Raw genomic sequence first — 25,278 nt, forward strand, 5'->3', positions numbered from 1 at the left:
TGGGAACGTTTTCAGTGGTACATTAACTTTGGAGTCTCCTAAACGTAACTCAAGTCAAGAACTTTTTGGGCCCATTACTTTTTGGCTTCGTGTTTGTCAGCCCAAATTTGAGTCCCAAAAACGAGCCTCACATCCAGCACCCCCCCTGTGAAGTGAAAAATATTTGGTCATTGTAAATTTGCAACTGGCACCTACATTCACACTAAATATGGCGCCTGTTTTCACACAGAGAGAAGCTGGATTAAAAACCTGGACTACTATCGTCTGGATGGCTCTACCACTATTGCATTACGGACAAAATGGGCTAAATGTTTCAACAACATCACTAATGCACGGTACAGTTGGACCCCCCCCCCCCCCCCCCCCCCCCATTTAATACATCGCTAAACTACACGGTGACATTTGACACACACCGAGACGAATGTGACGCAAATCTTCTCTCCCCGATAGCGGCCGGTTGTTTCTCATCTCGACAAAGGCCGGCTCGCTGGGCATCAACCTGGTGTCTGCGAACAGGGTGATCATCTTTGATGCCTCGTGGAATCCTTCCTGCGACATTCAAAGCATCTACAGAGTGTACCGCTTCGGCCAGATCAAGCAGGTGTTCGTGTATCGCTTCTTGGCGCAGGTGAGCTCACTGTGGTCACGTGCCAATCGCTGTTCAAGGTCACCGTAATGTGTCTTTGGTCGTGTGTATGTTGACGCGTAGGGCACAATGGAGGAGAAAATCTATGATCGGCAGGTGACGAAGCAGTCTTTGTCCTACCGAGTGGTGGATCAGCAGCAGATCGAGAGACACTTCACGCTCTCCGAGCTCACGGAACTTTACACATTTGAGCCGGACTTGCTGGACGAGCCTCATTCCAGGACGACGAAGCGGAAGACCTCTGACTTGCCAAAGGTGAACAATTTTCAAACTGAAATGTTGTCGTTTTGCTTTGTCGACTCCGTAATCATTTTGAAACGTTTATGTCTTGTTAGGATCAGGTTCTGGCGATGCTTCTGGAGAAGTGTAAAGACCACATAGTCAGCTACCACGAGCATGCGTCTCTGCTGGACCATAAACAAGAGGAGGAGCTCACTGAAGCAGAACGCATAGATGCCTGGGCTGAGTATCAGGCTGAGGTAATGAGCCATACACTGAGCCAGCAGCAGCTTACCACAGTTACACATTTCCCATTTTAATACCAATGTGTCTTTGTGTTAGTCTCACACAGCCAGCGCCCCAGTGAAAATCAGTCTGGACACCTTGAACATGAAGTCCAATGAAGAGCTGATGGTAAATATTGCTTCATCTTCCGGCCAGTGACTTTTTGCTTTTGCATTTGACTGGACACGACACGTGTGCTCGCAGCACTTGCTGAACAAAAGCAGAGCAAAATTAGCCGCCGCCTTCCAGGCCGTGCAGACCATGACGTCTCACCCCCTTCAGGAATACCTGCAATATGTGGTGAGTCATTGCAATTTTCGTCAATGAAAGGAACATGAACGTGATCTGGTACAATCCAAATTACACTGAACAAATGTTTGGGGGAAAATGTTGACAAATGTCTTTCTGACGTTGATCAAATTCTATGGCGGGTCTTCCTGTGCCTTCAGTTCAGTGCTTTCACCCAATTTATTCCACCCTTTAAAACCCTTTAACTACCCCCTCAACCAACCGGTAGAGCATATGAAGAAGGTAAATAATCCGTTTTAAGGACAATAAATGCAAGCCGAAACGTTTAGTAGACCATGTTTTGATTTGATTACCGGTAGATGAAGATAGATAGTGCTATTTTTTGCAATGTTTCCATGCAATGAGATCTCCCCATTGTTTTTTTTTTTTTTTACAGTCAAGAGTCTTGTTCCTTTCAAACGAGTGATTTTAGTTAGCACTCGCTCAAGAAAATATAAAATGTAATTTTTTCCATTTAGCAGCAATGGATGCCATCAATACTCGACACAAAAGTGCATTATAACAGCACGAAAGAGTGGCACGTTGTCTGTAGCACTTTAGGCTATCGAATGACATGACAAAAACAACATTTAAATACAATATATAATCACACACAAAAGATATGGATTTTTGTGTGCAGATTTCGCACACGAGGTCATAGATCAGGGGTGGGCAAACTTTTTGGCTCGGGGGCCGCATTGACTTTTAAAATTTGACAGAAGGGCCGGGTCAGCACGAGCTATGGTACATTAAAAAAAAAACTGCATTTGTTAACAGTCCATATCAAACATCAACAGAACAAAAGCATGAAAGTACGGTATTAATATACTTTTTTTAAATGACAAAAGTGTTGTTGATGACCTATTTTAGCCTGTGCATCGCTGCGGATGGGTTGTGATCAGACCAGTAGAAGTAGAGCGATACAGAGGTACTAGGTGGTCGAAAAGATTGCCCCCCCCCCCGTGTTCTGTAACTTCAAGTCAATGCGCCACCTGGCGGTGAAATGCCTGTCATTACAAGTCCAATTGAAATGAATGCAATCGTTCACATCAAACCTTAATTGTGGACCAACCTTCGGCGGGCCGGATTCGGCCCGCGGGCCGTAGTTTTCCCACCACTGTCATAGATTTTACTGTGGTTAACCAATCGGGATGGAAAAATGCTGACATCGTGGAGGACAAATTGGAAAGTGATTGGTTAAAAGAAACAGTCCCATTGGAAATAAATGTATGCAGTTTTATGGAACACACCTGAATTTCTCATGTAAAGAATGCTCCGTGCTTCTTTCATGACCAATATTCCAAAACAGCTGTACTCACTTCTGTTCCAGTCACGCCAGAATCCACAAACGCCCTTGGAACTGATCAAGATGAAGGCCGTGCAGTGGAAACAAACTGACACAAAGGAGCTGGACCGGAGAAAGGCCTTTTATGCAGAAGTTCTTGAAGAGCAGCGATCAGTAAGTTCAAATGGTAATCATGAGTGAGTGTAGAAGCAATGAATGCCTCCCATGCTTTTACTCCAGCTCACGTTGCACATCCAGACCATTTTGTGCGAGCGACGGAATCAAGAGCTGCAGGGGGCGACCACTTCTGCTGCAAACCAGCAAACAACAAATAACTGAAGACGTGTCGTGCTGGTGCGCCAGCTTTTTATCGAGTATTTAAATCATTTCAACTTTTTTGATTCACCTCTCCAACAAGGACTTTAATGTGACCAACTTGGTCATTTACTTCCATTTCATCCATGTGATGATTTCCATCATACGTGCCTTAATGTTTTGGGGAAAACTCAAGTGCTCCGATTTTGTGCGTTGCTCTCATGCTTTAATAAGCGCGATAGGGATATATTTTATAATACTTCATTTTCTATAGTTATTTAAATAATGTTTATTTGCCTGCTGTGCATTTTAGCTTTTTGTTCATGTTTTTTGTACGGTCTTGCACTTGCACTGTTGTTGTCACTGGAGCAAACTGGGGAAGTGTACTTCCTTCAAGGATCAATAAAGTAAGCAAAAAAACCCCATATCCATCCATCTTTTGTTCCTCACAAGGGTCGTATCAAGTCTCTGCTTATCCAATTTATCACGAAGGCTAATGCGCCCACAACGTCTAAAGTGAATGGAATGGAACCTCTGCTGTTACTTTTGGATGGCAGTGATTCTGATGTGTAAAACGGCTCAGCTAATGGAGACATGATTTCACTTCAATATCAGAATGTCGTAGATGATTTTTAACCATTTTTTCCTGGATTATTTTTCAGATTAATTTTTAATCTGGTGATAACCTCCTTCTTTCCTGTCCCTGAGTATTACTATGTTTACATATACAACATGACTCCACTAAATAAAGTCTGACAGGAAGGTTCTGTGTCAGGATACGAGCAAATGTAGGATAAACAGGGGAAATGTTAGGTTGATTGTTTTTAGTTATCATACATTTGCATATGATCAATAATAAATTGATTATGCTGCAATGAAGAATGCCTATGCTTTTAAGACAGATATAATTATGTTAAAAAAAAATATATATATATATGTATATATGTATATATATATATATATATATATGTGTGTTTTTTTTAGCCCCCCAAAAAAACAACCATGTATAGTAAGGCATTTTTAGCTGAAAAAAACGACCATGTATAGTCAGGCGTTTTTAGCTGAGAAAAACGACCATGTATAGTAAGGCGTTTTTAGCCAAAATCTTTAGCCGAAAAAAACGACCATGCGTAGGAAGGCGTTTTTAGCCGAAAAAACCCCGACCATGTATAGTAAGGCATTTGTAGCCCGAAAAATCGACCATGTTTAGTAAGACGTTTTTTGCCGAAAAAAATGACCATGTACAGTATAGGAAGGCGTTTTTAGCTTGTCGCTTTTTTCGGTTAAAAATGCCTTACTATACGTGGTCATTTTTTTTTTTGGGCTAAAAACGCCTTACTAGACAAGGTCATTTTTTGTTGTTGTTGCTAAAAGCACCTTACTATATACATGGTCGTTTTTCTCGGCTTAAAAGGCCTTACTAGACATGGTCGTTTTTTTCGGCTAAAAACGGCATACTATACTATGTCATTTTTTCGGGCTAAAAACGCCATACGATACTACGTTGTTTTTTCGGGCTAAAAACGCCTTACAATATATGGTCGTTTTTTTCGGCTAAAAACGCCATACTATACTATGTCGTTTTTTTCGGGCTAATAACGGCCTACTATACATGGTCGTTTTTTTTCGGGCTAAAAACGCCATACGATACTACGTTGTTTTTTCGGGCTAAAAACGCCTTACTATACTATGTCGTTTTTTTTCGGCTAAAAACGCCATACTATACTATTTCGTTTTTTTCGGGCTAAAAACGCCTTACTATACTATGTCGTTTTTTTCGGGCGAAAAACGCCGGGCTGAACTAAACATACTATACTATGTCGTTTTTTTTCGGCTAAAAACGCCATACTATATGATGTTTTTTCGGGCTAAAAATGCCTTACTATACTATGTCGTATTTTCTGGGCTAAAAACGCCTTACTATGTCGTTTTTTTCGGGCGAAAAACGCCTTACTATACATGGTCGTTTTTTTTCCGGCTAAAAACGGCATACTATATATACTATGTCGTTTTTTTCAGGCGAAAAACGCCTTACTATACATGATAATTTTTTTCGGCTAAAAACGCCATACAATACATGGTCTTTTTTTTTCGGCTAAAAACACCATACTATACTATGACGTTTTTTCGGCTAAAAACGCCTTGCTATACATGGTTGTTTTTTTCAGCTAAAATTTACTGCTAAAAATGCCTTACTATACATGGTCGTTTTTTTCGGCTAAGAACGCCTTACTATACATGGTCATTTTTTCCGGCTAAAAACGCTTGACTATACATGGTCGTTTTTTTTGGGCAAAAAAAACCCCCACCTTTCTAAAGATGGTCATTTTTCTCGGCTAAAAACGCCTTGGTATACATGTTTTTTTTCCAGCTGAAATTTACTACTAAAAATGCCTTACTATACATGGTAGTTTTTTCAGCAAAAAATGGCTTTCTATACATGGTCGTTGTTTTCGGCTAAAATCGCCTTACTATACATGTCGGAGTAAGGCGTTTTTAATCGAAAAAAATGACCATGTATAGTCATGCGCTTTTAGCTGAAAAAAATGACCATGTAGAGTAAGGCATTTTTAGCCGAAAAAAACCCCCAACCACATACAGTAAGGCATTTTTAGCCCCCCAAAAACGACCATGTATCGTAAGTAAAGCACTACTTTTGGCTAAGCGAAAGTTCAATTATTTCCGTGGCATCCCAAACAGCTGTAAAACACTCGTTATTGTCCTTAACCAACGTCAAACATTGTTCCCTGGCTCCCAAAATAGCGGCAAAGTTGTGTTCTGTTGCCAAGCACCAAAACTAAATAGGCACATTTGCCAATGCTGAACTGTAAATATGCAGGGGCCACTATCTTGTCTTCTGTACTACTGCAGTGTGTGAGTACTTTTGCTTCACTTAACAATCAGCACTGCCAATCGTTGAGTTAAATCCACTTGTTGGGATTATAGCTACATTTATTCACAGTCATATTTTAAGTTAATAAAAAATATTGAAAACACATGTAAAAATAGTTGAGACACATGGTGACTGCTTTTGTTTCCAGATGTTTGAGGTCATGAACATAAACAGTCTCGGAGAGCTTCTGGTCCATGGTGAAGAAATAAAAAAACAAAAACAAAATGGCATCCAGAGCTGGAAACGCTGTTCGGTTTTTGAGTCCAGCACATGAGCTTTGTTGGGCTGCAAGCTACACCATCTGTTAATGTCCTGTGTCCAAGTCCCTCATGTACTCCTGCAAGGCCTGCAGCCTGGCGTCTATCTCTGACAGTTCTGCGCCTGTGTCGATAGAGCTCTCTGAGGGGTGGAGTGTGACAGCAGAAAAAAAAAATGCACACACATGAATACAGTCGCCCTCATTATAAATACTGCATGCATTAAACTGGAGAATGCACCTCTCGGAGAAATGGCATGTGAATTGCTGAAGAGTTCACTATATATTATCAGGTCTGAATTTTGGGACTATTTTGTAGTTGGATTGGTTTGAATCAGTTGAGAAATGTGGAAGGAGCGGCATATTCTTCAGCTTTCACGCTAACAGACAAATTACCTTTGCCCTTCATCCTGTACGTTGGAGTGCTGCTTAAGGGGTTCCGGGATATCAGGCTTCCTCTGGACTGTAAAGAGTTACAGGCATGTTACTTATTTAAGAAATTTAATGTCGCTACGACCATGAAGAGAAATGAATGACACCTCACTCACCGCACTGGGGCCATTGAACGTCTGTTTCCTTCCTCTGTGAAGTGTAAGCACGTGAGATGAGAACGTGTGGGGGTGGACGGTGCACACTTGACTCACATTGAGAAAGTTCACCTGAGCAGCGCTTTGGTCATTTCCTCCATATCCACCAAGGAGCTCTCGGAGGAGTTCCTACTCCCTTGCCGCTCTCTGGACAAACTCCTTCCTCGGCTGCCGGCGCGGCTCAACTGAGGACAAGCCTCTCTGGAGCGGGAACGTCCTCGTTCGGGGACCAATGATGGCGATATCATTATGTCTCGCCGCACCTTTAACTGTCTGACACGCACGACATGGTAATGACAAATAATGCTCATTTTTAAACCACTTGCTGTCACTTGCAGAGTTTGGAGGGAGACTTACTTTTTCAGTTCAGATTCTCTTAGCCGGCGCTGTTTGTCCTGGATGTAAGCGGTTGGGTCAAAGCGAGGTGCTCGGGACCCTGGAAGGAAGTCCATTTTATTTTACAGAAATATGACAAGTTGAATTGATAAAGCCATGGATTTTGTTGTTACGCTATTGCTGTAATCTGATTTATGACTAACTTAGGTTTACACCACAATTTGTGAAGTTGTTTTAGTGCACGCTTAGAGGACAGCAATTCAAAGTGATTAGTATGTTAACAACTGTAATTGTAGTCGATGAATCCATCCATCCATCCATTTTCTGATTCGCTTCATCCTCACAATGGTCGCGGGGGGTGCTGGAGCCAAATCCCAGCTGTCTTCAGGCAGAAGGCGGGGGACACTTTGAACTGGTTGCCAGCCAATCGCGGGGCACACAGAGACGAACAACCGCCCACGCTGACACTAACACTCACACCTAGGGACAATTGAGAGTGTTCCATTAACCTGCCATGCATGTTTTTGGAATGTGGGAGGAAACCGGAGCACCCAGAGAAAACCCACGCAGGCCCGGGAAGATCATGCAAACTCCACACAGGGAGGCCAGAGCTGGAATTGAACCCGGTACCTCTGCACAGTGAGGTCGACGCGCTAACCACTCGGCCACCGCCTTATTAGATGAATATACCGTCATGTTAATTCACGGTTAATTTGCCTTTATTTTAGCATACACCTAACCTATAGGGCCAAAAACATTTCTGTATAATAAAATTGATATTTATTTTTAGACAGATTTGTGTATTTCCTGTTAGTAAAACAATACAAAGCGAAGAGGACCTTGAAATAAAGCAAACAAAATATTGAGGGGGGGGGGGGGGAATTGCAATTATCTTATTTTTCAATATTGTTCATCTGTAACCTGCTTTATCTTATATAAAATCCACGTTTTCAGTGATGATCTATCACACTTAGACTACTTTGTTACAGAGAGTAAAGTACACACCGGTGGGAGAAGGTGACTGCCTTCGTACGATGGCGCGCGGCCCTGTTGAGTCTGATCTTCTCCCTCTTTCCGTTGACCTTTGTGCTCTGTCGCCTCTGCGCTCTCTGGATCCTGAGCGACCCCTGGCTGGGTTGTGCGAACGATAGATCCCCCCGCAGGCAGACAGGGGCGTCCCTCTACTTCGGATACAAGGTGAGTGGGGAAGATTGACCTGACTTAATATCGATCAGAAATACTCTACAACATCAATACTGTGTAAAAGAATCCAACAGCAATTTCTAGAAGTGTCTAACCTTTTGCGTAAGAGTGCCACTTCATTGGTCAGACTCTTGACATGCAGGCGGAGGGCGCACTCCGAGGCCCTCAGCTCATCCAGCTTGAAGGATGGGAGGGAAAGCGTTAAAAGCGTGACAGAAAACTAACGACTCCAACTCTGAGGGCGTCCACAAGCGCTCCAACCTGCTCCATCAGGAGTCGTTGTTCCTGGCATCGTTTGCTAGCTGAGCGCTGACTCTTGGCCCTCTCCTTGAGCAGCTGTTCCTGCAAGGTCCTCACCGCGTCCCGATCCCGCCAGTCTTGAGGTCCGCCGGGCGTCGAAACGCTTCCGCCGAGCTGCAGTTGCTCCAGGACCTTGGCAATGGTCTCTTTCTCCTCCTTCATCAGAGCCAGCCTTGAGAGATCAGAATATTCGCAGTGTCAAATGGCCTCGCGCACGTCATTTCTGCCCAACAGCTGGAGACTTTCTGTGGGGAATTTCGCTGAGGAGTTTTGGAAATTTCCATCAGGGAGACAATGGGAAACAATCTTTTCCAAAAAAATGTTTTAAACATCAGTTTACTAGTTAATAATCCCCTTTTATACTGTTGGGCCAGTAACCATGACCCTGGGAAAAAAAAGTATATCAATGGTTAAAAAAACCACATCTATGCTAGCAAAACAGTTTAATATCATTTCAAATTCATCTGACAATATTAACCTTAAAAATAAATTACTTGATGTTTTGATTTAAAAATAAAATGCAGCTCCTCTCAACATACTTGACAATAAAGTTGTATTCAATTCAATTCAATTCCTTGGACCAATGAGTGTACTGTTTTCCTACATGAACAGGCTCAAAGGTTGCATACAAAAATAAACAATAGGTGTGAATGAATTGGATATAGCATCTCAGTATGATGCAGTGCAATTCTACATAACTGTTAGCAAACTGCAATAATCGCCCCCCCCCCCCCTCCCATTTTTCCAATTTCATAACCCACAACGACAAAGAGCACTTTGGCTTACTCTGCTCGTAAGCGGTGGATTTCAAGCTCGGCAGACTTGCCGACGCCCTGAGAGGTGAGCGCGCTTAGCTCCGCCCGAAGGCTCCTGATTTCCTTCTGCAAGGCGGCTGGGTCGGGCTTGCCCACATACGGCAGCGGCAACGGGTAGTGTATCCTACAGAAGGAGAGGACGCAAGTCAGCAGCGCGCACGCAACGTCAAAGAAAAAGGAAACAAATAAGCAAAGGCACGGCAACCTGTCAAACTCCACAGTGTAGATGAGAATAAGGTAGCGTTTGGCGGTGAGGGCGGACGACTGCGGATGGCCTCGAGGGCGACCGACTACACCCGCTTTCCTGTTCCGCAGAAGCTCGAGGTCTGAGTAGGTCAGCAAGTCGAGTGTGACAGAATCACTCGTCTGCAGGAAATGCGTCCAAAAACAAACGAGACACACATGTTAAGAAACAAAGCCCTCCTCAGATAAGCCGGTGTGACTAAGTTGCGGACATGTACCTATCCATCCATTTACTATAGTCCTTGCTCATGTAGACAAAACAATATCATTACAAATGCAACAACATTCACTTTGGCATCTTAGACGTTCTGTTTGCACGGTTACTACAGTCAATGGATGCATGACAGGACATCCAAGTGTGTGCTGCTTGTGTTTTGATATACGTCACTCCACTTGAGGTGGATAACTTCGATGCACCCAAAATTCCTTCATTTACATCACCCAACCCAGTCCCCCCTGATCTTCCCGCCTGGAGAGAGGGAATAAGATAGCATGGACATTTTCTAATTTTTCGCTCTAGTGGAAAGCAAAACGAATGCTTGTCCGCTTCGGCTCATGCAGCCCGAAGCGTCTTCCTGTCCGTTCGCATCCTTCTATTGACTCGCGTGCTTGCGAGCAACCTACAATTTTTTTTTGTGCCTTCATTGCCGACGTACCTTTCTGACGGCAGACTCCAACATGCTACAAAATATTGGAAACTGTTTGAAGTTGCCTGTTTTCCGTGTGAGATCTTCAATGTCTGGAAAAATGGGGAGAATGCAACGTGAGCAACGTGACTTAAACATGCACACGTCATCGTTGAATGACAACTGACAACTCACACGCCGGATCAAATTCTCCCTTCCACTGATCTGCCGTTTTTGAATCAGATATTTCCACCAGCAGTACGCCCTTATCCACCTCTACCTTAACTGCAAATTCTGCTCCTCGGAAGACAATATTCTCCATCACCTCTGAGCCCTCCTCCATTTCTCAGTCTGTCAAAGGAAAAAACAATTCAGTGTCTCCAGTATATACAGTAACTGCAATCAAATACTGATAAAGAAAATCTGATACAAAGAGTCCACAGCAGGTAATTGAATGTATCGCTTTCAAATCAAATACAGATGAAAGCTACTGCCAATTCAGGAAATTATTTAAAAACATGTATATTATTAGTGGGTAAAGGGTAAGTGGATAAGGAAAACAGACACAAGACATAAGACAACAGAGTAGCACTAGCATATACTTCAATTTTGTCATTAAATTTCATATGTAATACACTGAGATGTCGTGGAATTTGCCTAAAAATTATCTCAAATGACAATATTCCTGAGACCAAACTAAAAACATTTAGGAAATAGTTTGTGGAAATGGGTGGATTTGTGTTCCTATTCCCGTGCAAATAAAACGCAATGAACGCACAGATGGATATATGCTCTAACTGCAGTAAAAATGAAAGGACGCAGTCCATTTATACCCATTTCTAATCATCGGAATCACTCCCCATCATATTTTTCGGATTATTCCAGCATACAAATCACACAAATGGGGGCGTGACCATAATAAAAAAATCACCACATTTTGTTCGCTTGTGTTTTTAAAACGGTCTTTTCTTTTCGCTTACTTGTTCACCCCACCTGGTTGAAATTTTTGTTACAATATCAACAAATAAATAGCAATGGCCGAACATATGTAAAATTTGTGACTTGCCTCAATAAACAAGAACCTGGGCATCACTTTACTGTATTGCACTGCTTGAGCAGCTGGAGGGCAAGCGATTCTGCTTTTACCAAAACACGCGACTAGGGGCGCTTGTGTGTCACATCTTTCGGTGTTTTTTTTTCCATGAGAAAAGTTGCTGCAAAATCAAATCGTATCAGGAGTAGTTTTTAAATTATGCAAAAACAACAGCGGGTACAACATATTTTCGGCTGTGAAGTGTGAAATGTATTCCAATGTGGTCAGTACAAAACACGTAGCTCCCATTGGCACTTGACATCACTTTCTCCCACAGTGAAAGGGAAATAAAACAGTGACACTGCTCGTTTCTACCGTAGTTACCATCCATGCAAATCGCATACAAGACAATTTGCTTGCTTAACTCGTGCTACGCCGTTGTTCCATTTTGGGACCGGTCGCTTGAGCGAATCACAGCGGGTCCCTTCAGATCGCTTGACATCTCACCATCGCTAGCTTTAGCAAGCTAGCATTCGTGTTCCGACAACAACAACAAAGCAAGGATCCCGTGCAGCTTTGCAAAGTGACATTAGAAGTTAAACATGTCATCTTATAATTGCAGAAAACACTACCGCAAGACACAACGAACAAACCTTTGGTTCCAGCGATGATCCTTAAAGTCACAGGTCGCCAGTAAACAGCTAATTTGGGGGAATCAACATGATGTGTTGACTGGATAAAGTCGTTAAGTGGCATTTAAACCCGTTTTCTTGGTACTTTGCACGGGGGGTCGAAAAGCAATTGTTAGTCACCTAAAGGAGGACCTAAGGCGCTTCAACTACCGGGAAACGTTCAATTCTTCTTCTTCTGCTGTTTCATTCGCTGGGGGTGGGGCATTTCTTTGGCTTCATTTTAGGATCCCCGGTTTGTTGCTGTCCTCTACAGGTGAGTTATCGTCATCACCCGAGAAGACGCTCACTTTAGATTCGCACAAATTTTATTACAGTAAGTACACTCTGAACTGGCTGCCAGTCACTCGCAGGGCACATATAGACGAACGACCCTCCGTGCTCACAACCACACCCAGGTACAATTTAGAGTGTGCCATCAACCTGTCACGCATTGTTTTTGTAATGGGGGAGGAAACTGGAGTACCTGGAGAAAACCCATGCAGGCATGGGGAGAACATGCAAACTCCACACAGGAAGGCCGGAGCTGGAATCGAACCCTGCACCTCTAAACTGTGAGACCGATCTGTTAACCAGTTGTCCACCGGGCCGCGCTAATTGATAAATATGAACATCTGAAAAATTAAGGATTGTAGAATTTTGAAGCCAAAATGTCCTTCAATTCTGGAATGATAATTAACGACAACAACAATAAAGTAAAACTAATAATTGCGAGAAGCACACTAGAAAATAGATAAATATTTGCTGAAGGCTTGCAGCTGCTGGTCAAGGTCAGGAGTTGGCTTGCACGTTGCCATGTAGTCGATGTGAAGGGCCGGTTTCCATAGAGATGTTGTTAAACGCTGAGGAGAAGTCTCAAGTGACTGCGGTGTGAGAGCTGAAGATGCAGTGAAATACAAGTGTGTGTGCAAAAGAATCGCAAGCACTGCATCATGTCACCCCTTTTTCCTTTAACCTGCGGAAGAAGAAAAAAATCTGTTGCGACTACTAGTGCTTGGACATGCAGGTTTAAAAATGAAAAAAAAACTGCATGAAGGTTAATTAAATTGTCTCATCACTTGAAATTGAAATCAATTAATAAAGCAACAAATATTTAAACACATAATACATTCATGTATTTGGATTTAACACTGCATTTCAGCAACAAATCAAACATGAATTTAACAGCCACAACATTAGGTAGACATGCATAATTAATGAGGTCCAACACTAGAGTTGTATCAAAATACGAATAATAATCATAATGATAACCGTCCTTTACAAAGATAAAATTGTCCAGTTTTGATGTCAAAGAGCTTTTCATGAACAATGTTTTTATTATTGTAGTTTGCAGTTGAATAGAAAAGGGCTGCAAAATGCAGAATACAGCATTTCTACTTCACACAAGATTTTTGCCACTCGGATATAGTAAACATAATTTTGGAAAAACCTCCGTTTCAAATTCTACATGATATTGGTAAGTACTCTCACACAAAATCCTGCGCTTTTTTGTAGCTTTAAAAAAAAAGTGTATATTTATTTATGGATTTTTTTTTCTCAAAGGAATGTGACTGGATCATCATTGGAGACGGCAATATTGTGCGTGACCGGCATGAGGTCCGCACCTGCTTCCAGCGGCCACTCAGCCATCAGAGGGTCGCCCGAAGAAAGCCTCACCCTTAGCTGCACTTCCATGCAAGATTAAAGGGGGGTGGGGGGGGGGGCTGACTACAAACACCACCGCACAATGTGCAGCAACAACAAAAAGCCATCAGAGGTTCCATAAACGGAAGTGCAATGAGGATGCATCTTATACAGACATAAGTCTTGGGACACATTTCTTGTCCGATTCATTTAAAAATCAAGGTTTGTGCTACTGCGACGCTGCTTTGTGGGGACAATCTGGCAAGGGCCCCCTTATGTAGGTCCATAAATAAATCTTGGTGTAGATAGACTTAAAAAAAAAAAAAAAAAACCTGACCGAAACCCCATCAAATACGTTCCGGATGATCTAAAACAACGATGGTGAGAGTAAGCTTCACATCTTCCAGATGAGTGCAAGCTGCTCACGTATCAACAAAATCAAAACATCAGCGGCATTGTGGAGTAGACATATTTTTTTAGGATTTATTTTTATATTTGATGGACACGACCAACCAGGGCTTGAACACAGATGGTGTGGGCGAGAGGGGGCGGGGGGGGGGGGGGGATGATATCATTGCGTCTGTGCACAAAAAAAAAAAATACTCAAGAGGCTTCCTCTGGCTGGTCATGATTCAACAGATGCACAGCAGCCGTGCTCAGGGAGAGGCACTCTGCTGTCAGTCTGACCAGGTATGACTGATTTTATTAGTAGTGTAAAGGATTTTTTTTTTCTTAACTGGAATATCCATGTCCGAATATAGTATACCTGTATTTACAATTTGGATTGGTGAATGGTTTACGCTAATATGAACTGGCTGACAAGCATAACCAACACACGGTATGATTTTATCATGTATTTTTTTTTTAATCTAAATTAATATATGCATAGCAAGTTATTGTCTGGATAAATGTTTGTTATGCTAATTTGATACATAAAGAGGAAACATCAAATGCATTCACTTTTGCGGCTCAACTCTGTATAAATATCCAATCTGGTCTTGGGATTGTTTTTGTTGATGAGTGGTTTGCATCTTGAGGTATGGCATGTACCGGGGTATATTTCTTCTCTCAAAGTATTTATTGATGAAGTAGCCCACGACGGTCGCAGCAGGATGATTTCGGAAGTCCGCAAAACCATTTCGTCTGGCAATGTATCGAAAAATGCATCCATTCTGATCAGGAGAAGCTTCATCATGCATCGAGATCATGACCCCAAACACACTATTCAGCGCTTGTGTCGTTGCAGTGCGCAATACGTACGTATGTGTGTGTGTGTGCGCGTTGTTTGCAGTCACCGTGGCCGTCATGGCTCAGAGGAAGTCTGCCGGCTGCCGCCCCAAAGCGCCCATCAACCAAGACAACGCCCGTTTCTTCCTTCTCGCTGGCCTCATTCTTCTCTACCTGTTGTGCGGGGCCGCCATCTTCTCTGCCCTGGAGCACCCCTTTGAGCTCCGTGCCCGCCGCCTGTGGAGACAGCAGCTCGATAACTTCACCCGGAGGTACGGCGTCCACCCCAGGGCCCTGCACGCCCTGTTGCGGCAGTACGAGGAGGCCAATGGAGCCGGGATACGGGTGGACACGTTGAGGCCCCGCTGGGACTTTTCTGGAGCCTTTTACTTTGTTGGTACAGTGGTCTCCACTATTGGTAAGCTTTCCAAACGTTTGTGCGCTGGGAATTTTGGATGTACTTTTTTAATCAATCAGTCCGTTTCCTGTTTCTGTCGGGTGAGTCCACTCTGGACTTAGAGTGAAATCTGTTAAGTTGAACACAAAGCTGACTTCACTTCTGTGGGCAACTTATTTCATTTGCGTGCAGCCTAACAGTTAAATGCTACTTCACCACGTTTGCTTTGAAAGCTGAGCCTCCAAGTTTTTTGGCGTAGGGGGGGTGGAATGGATTAATTGCATTTCAATGGGGAAAAATGACTTGAGTCAAGAACACATATCTAGAGGCACCACTGTAATCTTTTACTCCCATGAATATGCGTCTGGATCTCATTTGCAATGAAAACACCCTTAGTTGAAAATGGTTGCAAAAAAAAAAAAGCCAGCAAATTCCAAAGAGAAAGCAAAACAAGGTTTATGGTTCTAGCTATGCTGGACTGACATCTTCTGAGATATGCCGATATCTTGAAAGCTGTCAGTCATAGCAAACATATCGATGGGATTCCGAATTGTTCAATCTCAAATTCCCCTCATGCTTTACTTGTAACCTCACCTCATTTTTTTCTCTTTTCTCCAGGATTTGGAATGACCACCCCAGCAACCATAGCCGGAAAGATCTTCTTAATCTTTTACGGTCTGATCGGCTGCGCTGCGACCATCCTCTTCTTCAACCTCTTTTTGGAGAGGATCATCACAATGCTGGCCTACATCATGCGCTGGTGTCACGAACGTCGCCTTCGGTGCGGCGGGGTCGGCGATGCGTCCAACCGGCAGGAGCCGTCCGGGGAGGAGGACAGCCTCGAAGGCTGGAAGCCTTCCGTCTATTACGTGATGCTGATTCTGGGACTGGCCTCAATCGTGATCGCGTGCGGCGCTTCTACTCTGTACTGCTCCATGGAGAACTGGAGCTATGTGGACTCTCTGTATTTCTGCTTTGTGGCCTTCAGCACCATCGGCTTTGGGGACCTGGTAAGCAGCCAGAGGCAGCACTACGAATCTCAGGAGGCCTACCGGCTCGGGAACTGCCTGTTCATCCTGATGGGAGTATGCTGTATTTACTCCCTCTTTAATGTCATTTCCATTATCATCAAACAAACTCTCAACTGGATCTTGGAGAAGTTGGCGTGTCCCCGGGACCGTCGCCTCTGTTCTTGTTCGGCAACCGGATGCCGGTGCCTCTGCTGCCCGTGCCTGCACAACAGAAAGCACAAGCAGAGGCATCCGCCGACTCAAAAGCGATGGAAGCGCAACATGGTTCGGCCGCTGTCGTCGCACTGTCCCGCAGGACGGCAACGTTACGCGGACGGCTCGGTGGAGACCGTGTACGACAGCGAGACGGATGGCGGGGCAGTAACGGACGGGGTGTACGTGGGCCGTCGGCTGTCGGGAGAAATGATCTCCGTCAATGAGTTCATGGTGTCCAATAAGGTGTCTTTGGCACTGTTGCAGAAGCAATTAAGCGAAACTGCCCACCAGGGGCCACGGCAGAGTTATGGTCACCAGAATGGATTTTCGGAGGGGGTGGGGGCATTGGCCATTATGAATAACCGGCTACAGGAAACCAGTGTGGATAGGTAGTAGGACTCAAATCATTGAATTACTATATTTTTTTCCCCCTCAGTATTGTGATTAAGAGTTAATGTGTGATTCTTTTTTGAGGTCCTCTTCTTAATTTTTTTTTTTAAACATAAGCAATAAAAGATTCTGTGTTATCATATTTAATATTCATAAATGTTTTGGTTTTATAGGTTAGCTAAAATGCTAAAATAAAAGCAAATGAAAAATAAATTCATATTTATGTTTATTTATGTTTGTCAGACCGAGTTTTACTTGGCATTCGTTCACTACGTCAATCTCACAAAATTCTACCCAAGAAGTAGCCCAAAATGTCACTGTTGCTAGAGAAAAAAAAATACATTTTGGTGCTAAGCACACTTTAAATTTAAGTATGAAAAAAAGTTGATCATCTCAAAATGAAAACCAGTTGGTTGCTCATTTTTAAGTGAAGCGTTATTTTCTCTTTTTTCATATACAGAATTATTTTTTATTTTTTTACTCATTATAAAAATTGCAGCCTTTGCGATTTAAAAAATGCACTGCGATATGGATTTGAGTTCGATTCATTGTTCTTTTCCCCAATAAGAAGCATCACATACCTCCACCTGCATGTACAAGCCAGTAGCCCAATTCTGGGACTGGCTCTGACTTTGAACAGTAATTGTGGGCCGATGTATTCATTCCAGCTCGTCATCACAGAATGTAGACGTAGTCACATTTGGCTTTGAGGACTCAAAACATGAAAGCAATTTCAAGCAGTCAGTGTCACAGTCAGGGTAGGTTTTATGTCTGAAGTGATTGGCTCATACAAAAGCAATCAGATGAAAACAGCCGTGAAGGACTACTTGATGCTGGACCGCTGATGATTTAAGAGGGCTGTGCTCGTCCTCCTAGCTCCTTGACTAACATATTTGCATGGAAGAAGGCACCAAGAGCGCATAAAGCAGAAACACAAGAATGAGCTGCATGCATTCATCATTTGGGGCCTTTCACACTATACCAGAGATGATACACTATTTTAATTTGCCGATCAATTCCGATATTTTCTCATCAATACATGTCCCTGACATGCTCAGTAATCACGCAAGAGCCTTAAAATGCTGCAAAAGTGCACCCCCCCCCCCCCCCCGAGATGAATTATTATCGTTTGCAAAAACAAATTGGTTTTTTTTGTTTTTTTGCATAGTAATAAAAGTTAGTCGTCATACTACGGTAGTTCAAATATTCTTTATTTAGGCTGAAAACCATTTCATTTTTCACATATAATACCCAGAAAGACAAAGTTGCGCACAGAGATCATACAACAAACAGTAAGAATAGAATGAGCCGACCTGATTATTGATCATCCCGATCGAGATAACGATAAGGCAGTACATATTTTTCCAACGTGCAAGGGGAAAATTTGCATTTCACATGCAATATACTAAGGATGTTTTCAGGTAGTTTTCATTGAGAATATGGCATAAATAACCAAATCAATCAATCAATGTAAACATACCCCCTCCATTTTGCGTAATAATGCCGTTTCTTTTTCTCAAACATTTTAAGAATGATTGATTATGATGACTTCTTGTAAAAAAACAAAAGCTCTATTACTCTTTCCTTAAAAGTACAATATATTGAGTTAAACCATCGAATGAAAGTACAAACCTCAACGTATACAACGTGAAATCGATTTTGTTCTTCACATTATTTGATTTGATTATCCCCTTTCCCCCCAAAAATGCAGCACAAGGGAACTTTTGTTGTGCATTTCCAACAGCTAGCAAGGTAGCATGATAGCATTTCCTGATGGAACAGCTGGACCTCATGGCTTTCCCTCCAGGTCCATGTGTCAATAATCAACGAGTGCATTTTCCACTCGAACACGAGCTACAGAAGTGCATACTCACGTTCACAAACGCTTTTATTTCACGGTAGCTGATGTTCAGTTCTACTGGCTTGAGCTCTTCTGCTCACTGAATATGAGGCAAAAGTTTGTTGCTGGGTCAGCGTCGCAGAGAAAGTCTTACAAAATCTCCTCTATTTATAGATAACAATTGTACAAATATAGACTGCATCAGGCTGAACTAGACCTACTTTTGCATTGTATTTGTTACGACAAAGGTGCTGCTCGCTAAAATGATGTAAACAGACACTGACAACTAACTCCCTTTTTTGTCCATTTAGAAACATGAATCGAACAGTAAATGTAGACGTTAATTACAATCCCTTCATAGACACAATCCAGTCGGCCTCTTCAGGAGCCTTCCATTCCCTGATTGGACTGGAAAAAAATATTGTCAAAATGAAACAACAAATGTGGTCATGAAATTGAAAATTGCGCATATTAATTGGTAAACGTTTCTATTGCTTCGTTAGGACTTATCGATAGTTGTTGTTTTACTTACATTTGGTACTGTAGGGTTGTGCGACTCTCTCTGTTGGTAGTATGCAGAAATGATGCAGTTCCTTCTGTAACACACACAAACACACTTGGCCTTCACCACCATTCATGACTATAACATAGTCGCTTTTTCAAGTATCAGTACTTTACTCAACTGTAGTACATATACTTGTGTTGTGAGTACTTCTGTCATGGCCTACACGGGCCACACTTTCAAATTATTGTTATGTCGCAGCTGCAAAAACAGACATTTCCACACATGCACGATTGCACGCGCGCACGCACGCACACCGGGGGCTCTCACTTGCTCTGTATGCCTCCCCCTGGTGGTAATCCGGGGATTACGGTAGATGCGAGGACTGTGAGCACCGCCAGCAAATCAGGATCCTCCCCTCTGGCACACAGCTCATCATAAATCTCTGTTAAGTAGAAGACACAAGACACAAAATACACTTCAGTTTTTACTTTCTCTCTCTCTCTCTCTCTCTCTCCACACTAAAATTTTGAAGAAAAAGAGACAATCCATCATTTTAAAGAGATTTATGTTGACTCTTTCCATTTCTTTGTTATTTTATGTATTTTTTTAACAATAATATCTTTATCACCCATCTATCCTCATAATGCGCAAAAAAAAAATTAAAAATTAAAAAAAAAGGGAAATAAATATATAGATTTAATTCTCTATACGACACTCCGAACTTGCATGACTGTCTTACAATGTTTATTTTAGGGTCAGGGACGAGCTGCAGCCGATCCCATCTGACTTTGAGCGAGAGGTGGGAGGCACCCCAGGCTCGTCGCCAGCCAATTGTATAATGTACAAATTAGCGCCTTCAATTAACTGAACATGTACAGTATGTCTTCAAATTGTAGAAGGAAGCTGGGCGGGGGCGGGGGGGGGGGAGCAAAAACACCCCCCTCTTCCAAAAAAACAACAAGCACTTGGAAAGCATGCAAACTCAACACAGGCAGAGATTCGAACCCCCACCCTCAGAACCATGAGGCAGATGAGCGAACCTTACGAACACCGGGCCACCATATCGCGCATACGTCAGTATAAGAATAACCTGTCATGCTGCACTCACTTAAATGTTCTTTTCAGTAAAACACAATAAAAAGCAGAATTTCAACACTTGACCATGGCACATAACGGGTGTTCAATTGTCCTATTTGACAATGTAATACTCGGTACAGTACTATATGGTCTGATGTGTGTCATCATGGCTGATATTAGACCTGCTACTTTGGACTCCAGCAGATCCTCCAGCTCGGCCTCTTGGTGTAACGCCTCGGTGGACAGCTGGGGAGCGCCGGGGAAGCACAGCAGAATGATGCTGATGTTGTCAAGGCTGCCCTGTGATGGAGAATCGCGTCCATATCGTTAGACTCCGACCTCGGCCACATCACTATTTAAAGCAACGCTGCCGATTGATCTTTTTTTTTTTTTTTTTCCCGCGCGCAGCTGCGGCAGTGGAGCAGAGAAATGTGCACGCACCGGAGGAGAAAATGTGACATTTTGAGGTGATCGTGCATTTCCGCACTGGAGTGTTTTTATTATGTAATAATGACATGATGGACGTGACAGTCAAGCAAAGGGTCGATCCACTATTTAGTGTACATGTGGCATGTGTTGATATCATAGTTGTTTACGTGCCGTGGAGGAGGAGGATATAAAATACAAGTTGCAATGAAAAGCATTCTGTTGAAGTGGCTGATTTCATGATGGAATGTTCTAGACTGCTCCTGTAGTTTCTTGCAAGTTTGCGAATGCTTCAGATGACATTTTGATGTACATATTTTTTTTATCCCCAAAGAGCAATATCTTACATGTACAAAAGTAGGACACCATAAACAGTACAGCTATGAACGTCAAGCTGCGTCTTTTCATTGGATTTGATAGATACAGAGGTATCCCAGAAGAATTCTTCCAGGAGCGCGTGAAGGCACGGCAGAGAAGGCTGGGAAAGTGCATTAGACTTTGGGGGTTTACTTCAAAGGGAAACGTGTCCCGTTGTAGTGTCCCAGAACGTTTTTGACACATCTTGTATTTATAGCCTCAGATGTATCTAAGGATGAAATACAGATTCGGGGAATCCGAATTAAGTAAGGCAAATGTTCTCGAGTTGCATGTAGAGTATTTCTCAAAAAGTTAGATTCAGTTGGCAGTCTAATGATGGCAAGTATTTCAACTCTAGGCAACCATTGGAATTAATGTGAAGACATTCAATAGTTTCGCAGGTGGGCTGGAGCCTACCGAAGCCGACTACGCAGGGGCTACATAATAGACTGGTCCTAACATGTTGAACTGTAAACCCAGAATTTACTGCTGATCTATTTACTTTCAGTAATTTCTAATAAAACATGATCATTCCATTTATGATGGATCAGCTGGTGTCTGAACTCCATTTTGATTTGATTTACAGGACACAATAAATGTGACAGTCTCTAAAATGTCAAGACTTTGATGATCGTGGACGTCTGTATTCAACTGTCACATTTAACAATACAGGATAATGCGTTTCTATCTTGAGTTATGCTTGTTGTGTTTAAATACCGCATTGGCCCTGATTATAAGACGACCCCCTATTTTTCAAGACTTAAGTTTGAAAAAATACTTTTTGAACACCAAATAAATTTTTATACAGAAAATAATTACAGTACATCTGAAACAAATGATGATAACAATATATTTGAGAGAAAAAGCATGTTATTTTGCCTCATTAAAATCTTAATATCTGAATATTTAAATATATAAACTAAAGTGCAATCACATTCATAAATATGCAATGGCTTCTAGTTTTTGAAATGTAAATTACATCATAACTTCTCCTCAGCTGGCGGTCAACCTGGCCGATCTTCGACCCACTTTTCTCCAGATTGTCTCTACGTTTCTCCATTTTCTGTTATCTCTTCGATTATTTTCATCTCTTTTCTTTCTTACTGCTATCTTTTTATTTTTCTTCTTCGTGCTACCGCTATTTTTATTTTTATTCTTTGTGACAGGGGTTCACTTTGGCCTGGGGAGTCAAGTTCAGCATACGCTTCAATGATATCTGGCGCCATCTAGCGTCGTAAACGGGTATAATGTCGAGACCCCGAATATAAGACGATCCCCACTTTTTCAGTCTTATTTCAATGCAAAAAACACCGTCTTATATGCGGACCAATACGGTAGTCAGGATAAATGGTGGTCCCTCACCATATGATCCTTTAAAAAGAATTCAAGTTGCAATCTGGCCAAAATGCCTCTTAGAGGTTGCTAAATTTGGTTTCCAGTGGCAGGTTCTGACCTTGTAGAGGCAGAGGTCAATGACCTGCGAGCAGACGTCCCTCAGGTCGGTGCACACGAGCAGGCGGTTGCGGATGAAGGCGCAAAGCTCCTCATTGCTGATCGTGTCCCACACTCCATCGCAGGCAAGCACCAGGAACTCGTCGGCCGGAGAACGCTCCACGACGCACACCTCCGGCTCGGGCGACACCATCTGCTCGTTGGCCGATCTGTTCTCCGCCCCCTTGTAGCTAAAGTCGCCCAGCGCTCGGGAAACCGCCAGCGAGCCGTTGATACGTTGGAGGGACACGGATCCTCCGGCGCTCTCAATGCGCTCCTTCTCCAGAGGGCAGTAAGGTTTGTGGTCTTCGGTGGAGAAGCAAACCTCACCCGAGCGACACAACACGGCCCTCGAGTCCCCGCAGTTGGCGAAGTAGATGTTATAGGGCGAAATGAGGGCGGCCACGACGGTGGTGCCGCCTCTCTCCCATCCTTCTCGGCGGGCCACGCCGTGGAGATGCTTGTCCGTTTGCAGGAAGCCTTCTGTTAGGGCCCCTTTCACTTTGTCGGCGTCGTCTTCTGGCCTTAGGCCACCTGTCAACACAAACACAACTCAGAAGAGTACACAAATGCGCAATTTACTACATGTTCTTTTGACCAATCTTAAAGTGCTGAAAACGGCCTTCTTTTTTTCACGTTGCAACGTCCACGGTTGAAATGTGACATTTTAGGCGTTTCCTGAGAAGTGACGATTTTGTAGGCAAAAGGATTCTTTACCTCCTACTAACTGACAAAAATGGAAAAAAAAGTTTGGTTTGTTTCTTTTCTTCCTTCCAAACTGCAGCCTTTGTGATTTGAAAATTGCGGCTCCAAGATTTTTTCTCTCCGGGGCTAAATAGAGAATATAAAAGAAATGGCTGGAGGGAAATAACTTGTGCCACACAGATTTCTGACAGGACTACAGCCTCCAATGTAGCACCGACCCTGATTGCGATGTCGATTTGAATTTGATCAATCCTACATTGTAATATTATCCAAAGTCTTACATCATTGATTCAGCTCTTGTTTTGGATTTGCTGGAGTCTGACAAGTGCACGTTGTTGTCATTCCCGAACATGTGTGTGTCACCTGTAGCCAGGATGTGACCCAGAAGGTGCTGCGAGCAGTGCTGTGCCACCATGTTTCCCGCATGGCCATCGAACACGGCGAAGAAACTCCAGTCGGCCAGCTCTCCCCCCAGCTGAGGCACGCAGTTGTGGTAGTCCTCCATGTTGGCCCGCCAGCCTTGCATGCTCCCCAGGGCATAGGTGAGCCCCCAGCGGGCGCAGCCTTCCTCTGCCAGCTTGTCCAACACCGGCCGGTCCAAGTAGGGGCTGGGAATGACCTCCTCCTTCTCCCCCTCCCCGGGCTGCTCCCCCTCGGCCGCTCCTCCCCGGCCCCCCTTGAAGAAGGAGCTGACCCTCTTCTCCGTCTCTTTGACCAGCTGCCGCACGAACGCGGGCATCTCCACGCTTCCCTTCCTCGACGTCCTCATGCTTCAGATGTTGTGCGTTTACAGCTGGTAGCGAGGCCCTCCTCAGCTCATGGCTGCCTCATCTGATGGATGTTCTTACCTCCCTCTCCTCGCTCATCTCCTTCCTCTCCTCTCCTCATGGGAGACGTCACTAAGCGCCGCTCTCTCCTCCACCCATCCTCACTCTCCTCTGCTGCGCTTTCACCTTTTCCCCAGCATTTTTTCTTTCCGGGCCTGCCTCTTTGCTTTGTTATCTTTGCTCTGCCTGCTCCGGGATTGGTCAGCTATTTCTGTGCACCAATCCTCGGCCCGCCTCTGACTGTCACGATCATATTGGAGCGCAGCCTTTCTTGCCGTCTTCCTGTGGGTACTGCGGACCCTCCCACTTTGCGATCAACCCAACCTTTGATCGAGTTGGATTATAGGCTCACAGCATGGGGGATTATAGGGCAGCCGGTCATTCAGATCTCAGTGACGGAGGAAAGGACAAACGCAAAGACTGTGCCTAGTGGCGGCAAATAAAAAAAAAAAAGACCAATCTTCATTGTGTACTTGATCCTACTGAATAGGGATAATGTTCGATGCCACGTTTTTTTTTCCTCAGACTGACACCAGTGCTCACTGATAGCGATACCATGTAACCGATACCAGTAGTAATTTTGATACATACAATTTCTATTAAACCCGTGACCGATCATTTTAAAGGAAGACAGAACATATTAATGAACTGGATTATAATATTGTATTTTTGTATTTTTTTCAGTCAATGAAAGCAGAGAAATGTGTACAATAAGTAAATGCATGTAGAAAGGTATCATGCTATGTAAACTAAATCAGCAAATAAACGCTAATAATGCACTGCAATATAAACCTTATAAACATACAGTACATAAACTTACCGAAATTGCATCTTAATGAACATATAACATGACGGACGATAAAACAATAAAATGGACAAACAAGGGTTAGGTTCTATTGTTTTGGTCTAAAATTGAAACCAACAGCTGCTAATAACTCTATTGTTCCAAAAGTACATTTTCAGAAACCTTTTAGGGAATTTTGTAAATGCTTAAAGTTGGACACAACACCATCAGCCATTCCATTCCCTTTTTATACCACTTATTCCGTTTCACAGGGACATAAGAGACAGACAAGCGTTCACACTCACATTCACACGATCACTCACCAGCAAACTGAGGCATGCTCTCTGCGTGGAAATCAAGCCAGTGATGGATAACAGAAAACTA

The 25,278-nt window shown here is 43.2% G+C and overlaps 4 protein-coding genes across 11 annotated transcripts in view; 2 read left to right on the forward strand and 2 right to left on the reverse strand.

The window, feature by feature from the left end:
* LOC147193689 (chromatin remodeler ATRX-like) overlaps positions 1-3,463 on the forward strand; it is a 27,676-nt gene extending 24,213 nt beyond the window's left edge. For all 3 annotated transcript variants that reach the window (XM_086131531.1, XM_086131530.1, XM_086131529.1), the window contains 8 exons: positions 230-335; positions 451-628; positions 710-901; positions 982-1,125; positions 1,208-1,279; positions 1,355-1,450; positions 2,769-2,897; positions 2,964-3,463. In XM_086131531.1, coding sequence (XP_085987657.1) covers positions 230-335; positions 451-628; positions 710-901; positions 982-1,125; positions 1,208-1,279; positions 1,355-1,450; positions 2,769-2,897; positions 2,964-3,062 — 1,016 coding nt within the window. In that variant the 3' untranslated portion in view covers positions 3,063-3,463. The remainder of the gene's footprint in view (positions 1-229; positions 336-450; positions 629-709; positions 902-981; positions 1,126-1,207; positions 1,280-1,354; positions 1,451-2,768; positions 2,898-2,963) is intronic.
* Positions 3,464-5,954: 2,491 nt separating this feature from the next.
* On the reverse strand, positions 5,955-12,186 carry ccdc61 (coiled-coil domain containing 61). 3 transcript variants are annotated; one of them, XM_086131937.1, is made up of 13 exons: positions 11,984-12,186; positions 10,493-10,648; positions 10,328-10,410; positions 9,634-9,794; positions 9,400-9,552; positions 8,575-8,785; positions 8,409-8,491; positions 8,116-8,291; positions 7,132-7,210; positions 6,847-7,047; positions 6,736-6,769; positions 6,584-6,650; positions 5,955-6,330 (listed from the first exon to the last, which is right to left on the reverse strand). In XM_086131937.1, the coding sequence occupies exons 2-13, from the start codon at positions 10,638-10,640 to the stop codon at positions 6,236-6,238; spliced, it is 1,491 nt and encodes a 496-aa protein (XP_085988063.1). In that variant the 5' UTR covers positions 10,641-10,648; positions 11,984-12,186; the 3' UTR covers positions 5,955-6,235. The 3 variants fall into 3 exon arrangements, with proteins under 3 accessions (XP_085988063.1, XP_085988062.1, XP_085988061.1); XM_086131936.1 differs by having other exon boundaries at positions 8,116-8,294; XM_086131935.1 differs by having other exon boundaries at positions 8,116-8,294; positions 9,400-9,794.
* Positions 12,187-14,947: 2,761 nt separating this feature from the next.
* On the forward strand, positions 14,948-16,885 carry kcnk12l (potassium channel, subfamily K, member 12 like). Of its 4 annotated transcripts, none has more exons than XM_086131137.1 (3): positions 14,948-15,287; positions 15,885-16,545; positions 16,627-16,885. In XM_086131137.1, the coding sequence occupies exons 1-3, from the start codon at positions 14,948-14,950 to the stop codon at positions 16,883-16,885; spliced, it is 1,260 nt and encodes a 419-aa protein (XP_085987263.1). The 4 variants fall into 4 exon arrangements, with proteins under 4 accessions (XP_085987263.1, XP_085987264.1, XP_085987262.1 ...); XM_086131138.1 differs by having other exon boundaries at positions 15,885-16,512; positions 16,639-16,885; XM_086131136.1 differs by having other exon boundaries at positions 15,885-16,479; positions 16,510-16,885.
* A 1,191-nt stretch (positions 16,886-18,076) lies between these two features.
* ppm1nb (protein phosphatase, Mg2+/Mn2+ dependent, 1Nb (putative)) lies at positions 18,077-24,276 on the reverse strand. The gene is made up of 6 exons (XM_086131883.1): positions 23,647-24,276; positions 22,541-23,112; positions 20,487-20,604; positions 19,555-19,669; positions 19,255-19,318; positions 18,077-19,130 (listed from the first exon to the last, which is right to left on the reverse strand). Exons 1-6 carry the CDS (start codon positions 24,050-24,052, stop codon positions 19,104-19,106), a joined length of 1,302 nt encoding a protein of 433 aa, XP_085988009.1. The 5' UTR covers positions 24,053-24,276; the 3' UTR covers positions 18,077-19,103.
* Positions 24,277-25,278: the final 1,002 nt, after the last annotated feature.

This window comes from Hippocampus guttulatus, chromosome 15, assembly GCF_054856545.1.
Source record: "Hippocampus guttulatus isolate MCC_2025c chromosome 15, RoL_Hgut_1.0, whole genome shotgun sequence".
Taxonomy (NCBI): domain Eukaryota; kingdom Metazoa; phylum Chordata; class Actinopteri; order Syngnathiformes; family Syngnathidae; genus Hippocampus; species Hippocampus guttulatus.